This window comes from Tupaia chinensis, unplaced genomic scaffold (genome assembly GCF_000334495.1).
Source record: "Tupaia chinensis unplaced genomic scaffold, TupChi_1.0 Scaffold000612_1, whole genome shotgun sequence".
Taxonomy (NCBI): domain Eukaryota; kingdom Metazoa; phylum Chordata; class Mammalia; order Scandentia; family Tupaiidae; genus Tupaia; species Tupaia belangeri.
Window position 1 is genome coordinate 1,082,555 of NW_006160131.1, and position 13,257 is coordinate 1,095,811.

The 13,257-nt window shown below is 51.5% G+C and overlaps 1 protein-coding gene across 3 annotated transcripts in view; it reads right to left on the reverse strand.

Moving 5' to 3' along the window:
* Positions 1-13,257, reverse strand: part of ZNF346 (zinc finger protein 346) — a 31,190-nt gene that overhangs the window by 1,695 nt on the left and 16,238 nt on the right. Inside the window, exons 5-7 of one of the 3 annotated variants that reach the window (XR_003551140.1) lie at positions 12,845-13,078; positions 3,444-3,537; positions 2,012-2,121 (exon numbers count right to left, since the gene is read on the reverse strand). Coding sequence is in view for 2 of the 3 variants with exons in the window: in XM_006158873.3 (XP_006158935.1) it covers positions 3,444-3,537; positions 12,845-13,078 (328 nt within the window). In the remaining variant the exon portion in view is untranslated. The remainder of the gene's footprint in view (positions 1-2,011; positions 2,122-3,443; positions 3,538-12,844; positions 13,079-13,257) is intronic. The other 2 variants (XM_006158873.3, XM_006158874.3) reach the window with 2 other exon arrangements.

Below are 13,257 nucleotides of genomic sequence, written 5' to 3' on the forward strand. Positions count from 1 at the left end.
CTCTATTCTGTTTTTTTTTTTTTTTTTTGCTAGAGGGCGCATGCGCTCACAGGAGACAGAGAGGAAAAGTGAAAACTCCCCTGGCAGGGGGTGGGGCTGGGCCACACTATAGTCCCTAATCCATTTTCTTTTCTTTTCTTTTTTTTTTAAAGAGAGGTTTTTGCTATAGGGCACGTGCACTCACCAGAAAGGCAGAGAGAGACAAAGAGACAGAAAGCAAGAAATCACCCCCTAGGGGGTATGGCCATGCTGCAATCCCTTCTCCTCTTGGGATCTTGGGCACGCACGCACACACGCCTGGTCTGAGTTTAAATCGCCTCATCCAGGACTCGAACTGTGGTTGACTACGTGGAAATCTAGCAACATAACCATGACGCCATCTGCTGGTCCATCTCCTCTTGGGATTCTGGGCATGCATGTACATGCAGTAGCTTATTTTTCTATTTTTTTAAAAAACTTTATTTATTTAATTCCACTTGTTATTATTACTTTTTAATTTGATCAGAGAAAGAGAGAGAGAAAGGGAAAGTGAGAAAGCAAGCCGCCAGGTCCGGGACTCGAACCGTGGTCTCCCCAGCAGCTCATTTTTGTAGAGGGTTTTTTAAAATTTTTTTTCCTTTTTCCTTTATAGGGCACACGCGCTCGCCAGAAAGACAGAGAGAGACAGAAGGCGAGAAATCACCCCCCAGAGGGGATGGCCACACCGCAATCCCTTCTCCTCCATTCTCCTCTTAGGATCTTGGGCATGCACACACATGCATCCGGCGTGAATTTAAGCCACTGGGTCCAGGGCTCAAACTGCAGTCAACTACACAGTTCAGTGACAGAGCCATTGCGCTAACTGCTGGTCCCCAGAAGTTCATTTTTCGAGCTGCCAGCCTGTGTCATCGGCCAGGTGGGATCCAGTGACCTCAGTCACCACGCCACCAGCTGGTCCCACAGAGAAGGCTCTGAAGCGGTAGATCAAGACTGCGGCCCACGCTTTCCTGCCAGACCGTTTATTTTACCGACAGGGCCCGTCAGCCCCACCCCGCGCCCTCGACATACGCTCTGAGGTGGCTCCCATCGTGCTCTACTCTCACAAGTCCGTGGGTCTGCTTAGGCTCTGGTCCTGCCACCAGAGGGAGGCCCCAGAGGGTCAGCAAGGGACTGGTCTTGGTACCTACTGTCACCCCGCTGTCCAGAGCAGGGCCTGGCACGTACAGGTACTCAGAGAATATTGGCTGAATAATTAAAACTCATCTTAATAGCTCCCCTCGCTGGCTCGGGCACTTTACACCCACGACCTCCGCCCTTGCATCAGCTATGAGGCGATGTGTCCCACTTGGTGCACAAACAAAACCAACGGGTTCTGGGGCCCAATGCCGAGTCCAGGGTCTACCTCCACGAAACCGAGCACATGATCTGGGGCAAGTCACTGAACCTGCTGCAAGGGTATCTTCGGTTGCGAAGAAGGAAGAGTTTTCTAACTCAGAGCTCTCGATGAGAATGTAGTGAGACTGAATTAGGTCTTCACCAATTGTAGCTGTCACCTTTCAGAGTAATCGAGAGGCTCAGAGAGGTTTCCTTCCCTGCCCAAGGCCATGCAGTTGCACAGTTGAGGAATAGGACAGTAAATGACACTAGCTGTCTGGCAGGACTCTGGCTGGCTCCAGGCTATAGGCCAGGAGGTGGTGTGGGTAGGGTTTGGACTTCCACATGGCTGACCATGGTTCAAGTCCCAGACTTGGGGGCTTGCTTTCTCACTTTCCTTCTCTTTGGTCAAATTAAATAGTAATAAATAAAATGAAAATCAAAAACCAAAAGCCTTCACCAGCCAAACTGCAAGGAAGATGTGTTGAACTGCGTGAGCTCCAGGCAGGGATGTGTGGCTCGTCTCAAGTTTATACCTAAGACAAGCCTCAAGAGTCCCTTAAATTAAAGACACACCCACAGAGAAGGAGAAGGATCTGCTACAGTGCAGGAGGGGGGGGGTTCCAGGCAGGGGAGGAGAGACCGAGACACCTCTCACTTGAACAGTTTCCACCACCTCCGATCATTCGGCTCCATGAGCAGCACAGCATTAGTCACCAAAGCCTGAGCAGTCACTCGAGCAGACCCGCCAGCCTGCTGTTTCCTCATCTGTAGAATGAGATGACACCCATCTCTGAGGTCACACTGCTCACATGGCAGAGGAAGACAGACCCCGGGGACCCTGCTGGCCAGGACTAGGCTCTTTAGATCACGTGGCACCAGTCACCTTCCTGGCAGGAGCTGCAAGGAGCCGGGCAGGTGGACTCACAGCCCTGCTTCACGGCGTGATACCTGCCTCTCTCTGCATGAGAACAGCCCCTACTCTTGGGCTGTGAGGGTGGCCTGACAGAATCTGCTTACGACAGAGCAGGGCTCGATGAATGGACCAGCTTCCAGACGATCGTGAACGACTCTGTTCAACCACTCCCTTTGCTCTTACCTCAGCTTGTGATTACTGGTCACTCGCTCGGTCTGTCTCCTATCAGAACGTCAGGGAGAGCAGGGGCTGGGTCTGTCCTGGCCACCACTCCCCCAATATTTGATCAGTGAGTGAAGGACCTGGTCATGTGCAGCAATGCCCTGTAGTGGGCAGCCCTCACGGAGTCGCGGGCAGTGATGAACAGGACCTTCAGCCATTCTTGGGCTGGCCAAGTAACAGAGCTGACTCCTCCATGGCTGACCGCTGCTGGAGCCCCAGCCCCAGTGGCATGAGGAACATACTGAGTGGAACCAGCAGGTGGTGCAATGGCTCTGTCACTGGACTCCCCCATCGCTGACCGTGGTTTGAGTCCCGGACCCGAAGGCTTGAAACTCATGCCGGGTGCGTGTGGGTGCATGCCCGAAATCCCGAAGAGGAGAAGGGATTGTGTGTGGCCATCCCCCTAGGAGGTGATTTCTCACTTTCTGTCTGTCTCTCTAATGTCTCTCTATAGCAAAAAAGAAAAATACACCGAGTATGTGAATGTGTATGCCCCAAATCCTGACAAGATTGGGGGAGAAATGAAAGACAAAGGATTGCAGTGTGATTGAGCCCAACTGGGGGTTACTTTCTCTCATACTCTCTCTCTGGACAACACTCGCACTCTTTAATAAAAAAGAAAACAAAAACCAAAACAAGGGCTGGCCCTGCAGCTTGGCAAGCACAAGTAAAAAACCCTAATGCTTATCTAGTGAGACTGCCACAGGCCAAGAAATCCCGATGTTCTTAGGGGTGCATGGAAACGGCTAACCGTGTGGCCCAGCAGGTCCAAAGGCTGGAGAGAAGCTGATGGAAAACTCACAGACGCTCTCTCCTGTTCACTGACTTACCTTCTGCCGACTGAGAAGAGGCTGCCAGGATTACATTTCAGCTGAGCACTCCCTGGCTTAGCTTGGACTCTGAGTCCTGTGCTCCTGCGGAAACCCTTGAAGTTCAAAGGATGGTTACTCACTGGTTCTTGTGTTTGAAGCCGCTGATATGAGCTTGGTACTGCTCGATGGAGTTCAACACTATTTTACACGTCTTGCAGGGGTAGCCTTTCCCGGCTGAAACACACATCAAAGGCGAGATAATTAGTTACCCAAGAGGGGCCTGGGGCTGCTCTTCAGAGAGCGTGCACATGTCCTGGGAGGGCGCACAGGTGGGAGAAGTCTGGCCCTGAGAACCCCAGAGCCTCTATGCTGAGGAGTCACAGTCCGTGTGCCCATGGGCTGGGAACCTCCTCGTTCTCCGAGTCCCCAGTCCCTGCACACAGGCAGGTCCAGACTAGCTGTCTGTCGAGTAAGTAGAATGACAGAACAAAGAGGAGAAACTGGGTGCAAGCCTTTTCCGCCTTGACTCTATCCAATGGCCTCACTAAGGATGCCCTTCATAGTCTGGGACGGTGCCGCTCTCCCCAGGCTTGTGGTGACAGTAATCAAGTGAAGGCCTGTCGCAACGATCAACCTAGCTTTCTACCTGGAGGCTCGCAGATGCCACGTCTCACTAGCAGGGCTGCTCCGACAGCGTGGCCTTCCTGCACGTGGCCAGACTCCTGGCCCTGCCCCTTGACCTTGGGTAAGTCCCTTCCTCTCTGACTCTTAGCTTTCTCAGCCACACAGCAGTCCTAGCACAGCTCCAGGTCCTACTCGTAATCTGAGCAGCTGCTCATCTAGCTTCGTTGCCCTCGTAACGACCCTGTGCGAGTACTACCATTACGCGGCAGATGAAGATGTGAGGCACAGGGGTCCAAGAACTCGGCTAGTGGTGGAGGCCGGCACGGGCTCAGCTGGCAGCCACGGCTGTGCCGATTCCAGCACGCCACATGCCGGGCAGGACGAGCAGCCGCACAGCTTCCAGGGCCCCTCTGGCTCTGATGCCTTTGGAACCACCTGGTACCCCAAGGCCTCCAGCGTTGAGCAACGTCACCGAGGTCCAGACCTCCGCCTTACCAAGGCCAGTGGGACCAGAGGCCAGAAAGCTCTCTACTTGGTATCCTTGTTTAGAAAATTGGAGCTTTTCTGAGATCCCTTGCCTCACCTAGAAAATGGGGTTGGGTCAGCTAGGTGGTGTGGTGAAGGTGGCTGGATCTCACATGGCTAGTGCTGTGGTTCGAGACCTGGACTTGGCACTTCGAAAACACACTAGGTGCATGCATGTCCAAAGTCTTGAAAAGACTGGAGAAAGGACTGTGGTGTGGCCATCTCTCCCGGCGGTGCTCTTACTTTCCTTCTCTCTCTCTGTGTCCCCAGTGAGCGTACGTACCCAATGGCAAATTAATAATAAAAAAGAAACAGGGCTAACATTAGTATTGCAATAATTTAAATAAAAGCATCTGGCCCAGCTGCAGTGGTACTGGGGAGGGTGGTAAGGGTACTGGTATGTGATACCACAGCCTCAGGGGTTCATATCCTGGGTCTACCTGAACATGCCGAATGAACATTTAATTTTTAAAAGAGATTTTGGCTATTGTGTGTGTTCTTACCAGAGAGACAGAGAGAGAGAAAGCAAGAACTCACCCCCCAGGGGGAATGGCCATATCACAATCTCTTCTTCATTCTCTTCCTGGGATTTTGGGCACACAAACTCAGCCTGAGTTTCAAGTCCATTCAGGGACTTGAACTGTGGTTGGCCATATGGGAATTCAGTGCTTTACTCACTATGCCACCCACTTGCCTCAGTAAACACTTTCACTGTGCACATTAGCCAGAGATAGCAAGCGGCCTCCAACAGGGCTTGGCTATGCAGCAACTGTTTCCCTGCACTCCTTCCTGTCAAGATTCTGGGCATACACATATGGTACCCGGCACGTACCTTTTTTTTTGGAGAGTTTTTGCTATAGGGCGCGTGCACTCGCCAGACAGACAGAGAGAGACAGACAGAAAGCGAGAAATCACCCCCCAGGGGGGATGGCCACACCCCAATCCCTTCTCCTCCATTCTCCTCTTGGGATCTTGGGCACGCACGCACATGAGCCTAGTATGAGTTTAAGCTGCCGGGTCCAGGATTTGAACCACAGTCGACTACATGGGAGTCCAGTGACATAGTCATTACGCTAACTGCTGGTCGCCCTGGCGTGTACCTTTAAGCCACCAGGGTTGGGGTTCAGAACGAAGCTCGCCATGTAGTAGCTGGCTCCATAACAACTACATGACAAGGCTGGCCCTGGGTGAGCATTTAAAGAGCTTCCGTCCTGCAGTGAATACTGCACGAACGTGAACCTGCATGCCGTTACTTCCTCTATGGGCTCCGTGAGTGAGCTGGCAGAGAGGGAGAGGTGGAGCTTCTTTAAACCAGCCCTCTGTGGCCGCTGCTGGGACTGAGAACTCTTGACCACCTCTTCCACTCCGCTAAGGTGACCACGGCCCTCAGCTCTATTTCTTTTATATTTCCAGGCATTAAGAATGCCCAAAGAACGGCTTCCAAAGGGAAGCTAAGTCTCTTTCAAGTGCTTCAGGGAAAAATGACTGCAATCAGAATTGCGGGCCCTTTTTAGACATCTAAGGTCAGTATTATGGTTCAACAGAGAAAAACAACATCACCAACAAGCAGAGTCGCCCTCCCCAAGGGGAGGTGGCCGGTGTGGGTGACGACAGGTGGTTAAGTCACCAACATGCAGATTACAGAGCCTACCAGCACCCACTCTGCACCAGACACCACGCCAGAGCTTCATGTGAGAATCTGCATCCTTGGACTTCGGCACGTGCACTCGTTTGAGAAACTATTCCTGAGGCAGATGGCTTTGCTGCAATCCCTCCTCCCCAATTCGTCTCTGGTATGTTTCCAGGCTGCTGGATCTGGGACTTGAACTGTGGAGTAGGCGATGTGCGATGCAGTGCCTTAACTTCCGCACCACTGCTCTGGTCCTTGCCTTCTTACAACTACCTCCAAGTGAAGTGGTCATGCACGCGTTTTAGAGAAGTCTAATGGTTTACCAGGGAACAGAGCTGGGACTTGCCCTCTGGTCTGTGAAGTTCCTGTCCTGCCCCCAACAACACAGGTCTCTGACACTCCCGTGTGCCCTCTGGGTACACGATCTCAGCACACTGCGTATCTGTAAGCTAGCTCGAATCGTCACCTGGGGTAACTGTGGGACTTCCTGGTGCGTCTAGAAATAGATCTGTCCAGTAAACCTACCAGTGACATCCCACGGGTCTGGTTTACACGTGTGGTTACATCTGGTTTACCTGTGTGATTTTATGAAGTTTAGCTCAAGCTGGTTACTGAACATCATTTTTAAAGAAATTTTATTTATCCATTCACTTATTTTAATTTGACCAGAGAGAGACAGAGAAAGAGAGAGAAAGTAAATCTCTAGGTCCGGGACTCAAACCATGGTTGGTCATGTGGGAGTGCCTTAATCACACCACCTGCTAGACCCAGAACTCTCAGTTCTACACTTCTTTTATCATGGAAGGGTAAATGGAACATGCAAAGCAGAACAGGTTTCAGTAATTCTCAAGTAATTATTATTATTTTTTTGAGAGATTTTTGCTATAGGGCGCATGCGCTCACCAGACAGAGACATAGAGACAGAAAGCGAGAAATCACCCCCCAGGGGGGATGGTCACGCCGCAATCCCTTCTCCTCCATTCTCCACTCGGGATCTTGGGCACGCACGCGCACGCGCCCGGCGTGAGTTTTAAGCCACCAGGTCTGGGACGCGAATCGCGGTCGACTACGTGGGAGTCCAGCGACATAGCCATTACGCTAACTGCTGGTTCCCTCAAGTAATTTTTTAAGAGAGAAATTTTTGCTAAAGGGCGAGTATGCTCGCCAGGGAGACAGAAAGTATGAAATCACCCCCCTGGGGGGATGGCCACACCACAATCCCTCCTTCTCTATTCTCCTCTTGGGATCTTGGGCATACACACACACACACACACACACACCTGATGAGAGCTTTTTTTTTTGACAGATTTTTGCTATAGGGCACGTGCGCTCGCCAGAAAGAGAAAGAGAGACATAAAGTGAGAAATCACCCCCCCCGGGGGGGGCATGGCCACGCTGCAATCCCTTCTCCTCCATTCTCCTCTCAGGATCTTGGGCATGCATGTACACTTGTGCTATGTGAGTTTAAACCATGGGGTCCAGGACTCGAACCTTAGTCGACTACATGCGAATCCAACAATATAGCCATTATGCCAACTGCTGGTCTCCCTGGTGTGAATTTTAAGCTGCCAGCTTGGGGATTCAAACTGCAGTTGACTACATGGGAGTCCAGCGATGCAACCACTATGCCATCTCCTGGTCCCAGTAATTTTCAAGTAATTTTTTCTTGGCACCCGTATCTCCTTAACAGAACCACGACGACGAGAACGGACGGCAAAGCTGTGACACAGGGTTTACATTCTGCTGTCAGCAACCCTCTCCGTGCTAGGACGTCTACCTTTCTGTTCCTGGTAGGCAAGAGCTTCGAACACGAGACGGTCCGACTGAGCCAGCATCTGCGGGAAGCACCACCTAACAGCCCCCCAGCCAGTCTTCCAAAACAGAAAGTTGAGAAAGGGCTGGCCTCGTGGCAGTGTTGAGCACTGTGCATCGGGATTTCAGGCCAGACCTATGTGCTCAAATCCTGACGGGATGAAATGAAGGAAAAAGGACTGTAGAGTGCCCACACCCCACTGGGGGGCGCTCTCACGCTCTCCCTAGCAAGTGCTTGCACCCTCTGGCAAAAGAAAAAAAGGGGAAAAATCAACTGAAAGAAAAACTTACAAGAGTTTTTCCTTTAGAACATCACTATCGGGACCAGCAGTTAGCGTAATGGCTATGTCGCTGGACTCCCACGTAGTTGACTGCAGTTCGAGTCCTGGACCCGGTGGCTTAAACTCACGCTGGGCGCGTGTGCGTGCGTGCCCAAGACCCGAGAGGAGAATGGAGGAGAAGGGATTGCGGCGTGGCCATCCCCCCCTGGGGGGTGATTTCTCGCTTTCTGTCTCTATGTCTCTCTCTATCTGTCTGGCGAGCGCACACGCCCTATAGCAAAAACCTCTCAAAAAAAAAAAAAAAAAAAAGAACATCACTATCAAATTTATTTTCACTGAGGCCAACAGATAGCGTAGTGGTTAAGGTGCTGGACTCTCTCATAGTCAACTGCAGTTCAAGTCCCAGACCTGGCAGCTTGAAACTCACGCCCAGTGCGTGTGTGTGCATGCCCAAAATCCCAAGAGGAGAATTGAGAAGGGATTGCAGTGTGGCCATTCCCCCCGGGGGAAAGGGGTACGATTTCTTGCTTTCAGCCTCATGTTCTGCTGAACACATTGTTTCCCACCATGAGAACTGAGAGGCTACTGCAACTGCCCCGAGCACAGAAACTGGCAGTGATACCCACAGCAGGGCCAATTCTTCTCACGCTCTCCAAGGACTTCTCTCTCCTTCTCAGAGATGTCATGAATTTCCCGGCTCATGAACTCAGCAGAGGATGAAGCATACCACGCCTTCAGTTCCTGTTGGGGCTCCATGTCCTTTATCACTCCTAACACCCACAGTGGCTATATGGTAAAGCCACCAGGTTCTGTCCAGGGATTCTGGGCTGGACATACAACCACCACCCAGTTCCAAAGGTCTCATTAGACAACTCAAGTCATCGGTCTTCATGTGAATCTCTGAATTTTTCATCTTTGTTCGATGAATGCAATAGTCTTTCAGGTTGGATGAGGGAGTCCCTCCACAGGGCTAACCTGCATGCACCTGAGCACACACCTTTTGGGGAACAGTCCTCCAACAAAGCCTTTGACATGTAGAAATCAGAGGGAGAGTCCCTCTTACTCAAGTGATATGAGCTGGTTGGGGAGGAGACGCAGAGCCATCTGAACACTGAATCATGAGCGTTATTATGCACTGTACACCATCAGTCACGGTGGTCAGAGGGCCATTACCACTGCCTTCCTCATCTTCCTCGGTATGCTCGTCCACCTCCTCTCTGGCCGCCAGTCTACCGTACAGTTGTGTATAGCTGCCAGCGGGTCACAACCACCCACGGTCCCAACTGTGCAGCACTGGGCACGAGCCAATGATGAGGGCAGCTGACCGTGGCATCCTGTCGGCCTGGTCTGTAAACAGTCTGTGTGGTTTCCACAGGACGAACGTACACCAGTGCGTGCTCTAGATCACCTGCCGCAGCGCAGGAGGCACCAGGTGCCACATGTGCCACTGCTGGGGATGCCTAGTCACTGCTACAGAGGGTCTGAGCCACAGTGCCAGGGTCAGAGCAAAATTCTGCCCAAGCTCTGCAGACGCTGGCCACACATGAGCTTCATCTTTGAAATCCATCTTTCCCCTCCTGGACAGACCGGGCATGGGGTCCCTACCGTAGCACAGGGTAAAAGGACACATGAGTCCCGCAGGGAGAAAAGGTCTGCGTGCAATAGGCACACGTGGGATGAGGGAGCATGAAGATTATGGGTCCTGACCTTGCTCCCTAGGATGAGGGAAATGAAACAGCCCCAGCCTGTCCCCTTCCTGCCTAGGCTTTCACTGAAGGTGGTGGCCGATCTGGAAGGCAGGTGGATGCCTCAAGGAAGAAGAAAGGGTCAAGGCTGCAGTTCCGGGGCTCAGTAGGCAGTGACTCCCCACCACCATGGTTCCACTCTCCTTGGTTTCAGTTACCCATGGCCAGCCATGTCTGACACTGAGACCACATGACTTGTCACAGCATATTGTTCTGACTATTGTTATTGCCTCTTACTGCTGACCTCTCACTGTGCCTACTTGCTAAATTGAACTTACCACAGCTACGTACGTACAGGGTAGCACAGTGTAGGTAGGGGTGGGTTCTAGTCACCATTTCAGGTGTCCACTGGGGGTCTTGGAATGGATCCCCAGTGATAAGAAGAGACTTGTTGGGGTAGTTTAGCCTTAGACAGAGGAGGTGGGAAAATACAGAAAAAGGGGCTTGGCTTAAAATAAAAGAGCAGAATGGACAGAAGTTAAGACAAGCAGTCCAGGGCCAGCAGTTGGCATGATGGCTATGCTGCTGGACTCCCATGTAGCCAATCACAGTTGAAGTCCCAGACCTGGTGGCCTAATTTCACGCTGGGCACATGTGCGTGTATGCCCAAGATCCTGAGAGGAGAATGGAGAAGGAATTGTGGCGTGGCCATCCCCCTTGGGGGGTGATTTCTCACTCTGTCTCTGTCTTTCTGGCGAACACACGCGCCCTATAGCAAAAATCTCTCCAAAAAAAAGAGAAAAAAGACAAGCAGCCCAATGGATCAGCAGGTGGCAGGGAGGGTAAGGCGCTGGATCCACAAGTGTGTGGTTTGAGTCTAGGACCCCACAGCTTAAAAACTATGCCAGGCGGGTGACTGTGTGTGTGCCCAAAATCCTGGGAGGAGACTGGAGGAGAGGGGATTGTAGTGTGGCCATCCCCCGAGGGACTATTTCTTACTTTCTATCTATCTCTGGCAAGCACATGCACCCTATGGCAAAAAAAGTCTAGAAGACAAGCAACCCAAAACACTGCATTGCTTGAGTCTTGCCAATGGAAAATGGTAATGGGGGAATGATAAGGGTAGGAAGACGTCAGGAAAGGGTGGGCTGGAGTGAAGGCACAACAGTCAGCTGCAAGGGAACCCTAGATCCTGTGAACTGAATAAAATGTTTCTCTCAATTGTGGGCTAAGGAAGAGTGTGTCATGAAGGCGCTTCTGAGCAGCAAGATTCTCAGTTTCCAAATGCCGCAGTACACAGGAGCAGTCCTGCTGCTATTTCAAAGAGCATTATAAAACAGAGTCCTAGGATGGCACTGGAGGAGCAATCCCTGGCACCCAGTGAAAGGATCTAGGCCCACAGTTTTCGTGCCCTTGCTTCCAGCCACTGCTTCGTCCCTATTTAATCTGTCCCTATGACACAGGACAGCCTGTGCTGCAGGTGGCCTTCGGTGTTCAGGGTTAGAGAGGGAGTGACCCTTCTCCTTGACCATATCTGGTCTGGGACATTTATGGCATCTGGTTGTCCATCCTCCCCACGGTTACGGGAGGAGGACAAATGACTGGGCAGCAGGCTCCCTACCAGGGTGTTCCGCCTGGACACGGGCGCTCTCCAGCATGAGTGTTTGGTCTGCATGTCTGTGGCCTTGGGAGAAGACCTCCCCTGAGGACCCACACCGATGCTCACAGCGGCCCTGGGAGCCGGGGCCTGTGCCAGCCTTGGTTACCACGACAGCCAACAAGGGCACACAGTGGGTGCTCGATACTGACCGAGTGAAAAAAAATAACCACGGCCTTTCCCCAACACACCAGCACACACGCACATGCATACACACACATGAAGCCATGAGTATTTAGATGATGGGCAGCACCCTGGCTTTCTGTGAATGGTTGCTCCTAGGATACGGACTGACTTCTTGAGGTCAGGGAAATAATTACTCTCTGAGCCAGAGAGGTCTCCTTCCCCACGTTATCCTGGGGATACAGGCGGGCCTGAGCCGCTAGACAGGAGGTACCCTGAGGACCCTTAAAAACCTGGCAGTGGCTGCCAAAGGCTTCACACAGAACATGGATAACACTTAGGGAATTTAAATCATAGGTTGCAAATTGGTGGCCCTTGGTCCAAATCTAGCTTGCCATAGGTTTGATTCTGTGTACACAAGTTTATAATTTTTATTTTATTTTATTATTTTTTTTTACATTTTTGTGATAGGGTTCACGTACAGGCTAGAGACGGAGAGTCAGAGAAAGGGAAAGTGAGAAATCACTCCCCCCTCACAGGGAGACGGTCACACTGCAATCCCTTCTCCTCCATTCTCCTTTTGGAATTTTGGGCACGCATGCACACATGCCCAGTGTGATTTTCAAGCCACTGTGTCCAGCATGCAAACTGCAGTAAGCCATGTGGGACTCCAGCACCTTACCCATTACATCACCTGCTGGTCCCCTCGAATTTACAGTTTTAAAATTTAGTTGTACATTTATGGGGCCAGCAAGTGGCGTGGTGGTTAAGGGCACTGGACTCTGACATGGCTGACCGTGGTTCGAGTCCCGGACCTGGCAGCTTGCTCCCCCACCCCACCACACACTGCCCCTCTCTGGTCAAATTAAATAAATAACATTAAATAAAATAATTCCTTGAAAGAAAAATTTAGTTGTACATTTAACAATCTGATGACTTTCTATACAAATCTAACTCTACAGAGTCTTCTGAAAAACTAAGATGTTAACAACCATCTAGAGCTGGCTACAAGTGGTATTTACTCTTTGGCTAACTACTTCCCTTCCTGGCTTTCATTCATTTAAATGTCCTGTCTGGCTTTGGTAGGCATGTGGATTTGCAAACCCTGCTTTAGACCCGAGGAGGAAAGGCACAGCCTGGCTGGTCCAGGGAGCCCTGTGGTCAAGCCCTGACCCAGCCCTGAGAGTGAGCTGGGCCTGCTCACCTGCTAAGTCAGCGACAGCAGGGTCCGCCAGCCGGCCATAGCGTGCCATGAGTTTGAGCTTGGTCTCCTGCTTCCTGTGTTTCTTGCCCACATAATGCTGCTGAGCCATGACCGGGTCGTTGAACGTCGCGTGGCAGAGGCTGCAGAACTTGTCCGGGTCTATCATCTCTCTATTCTGGTGCAAGGCTAAGGTGGAGGCCACAAGGAAAGGATTTGTAAGGCGTTTCGACAGAGCTGCGGTGAGAGAGTTCAAACAGAAACAATGAAAAAACCCAGAAGGTGCCAGGCTTTCCAGTCTGTTGAACAGAAAGAAAGACTTGTTCTGCTACTGAGTCACACTCGTAATGTGGCACTGCCTGCATAAATGGCCTTAACTGGGAAAAGCAGGAGGGCCTGGGGGGCGGGGGAGACCC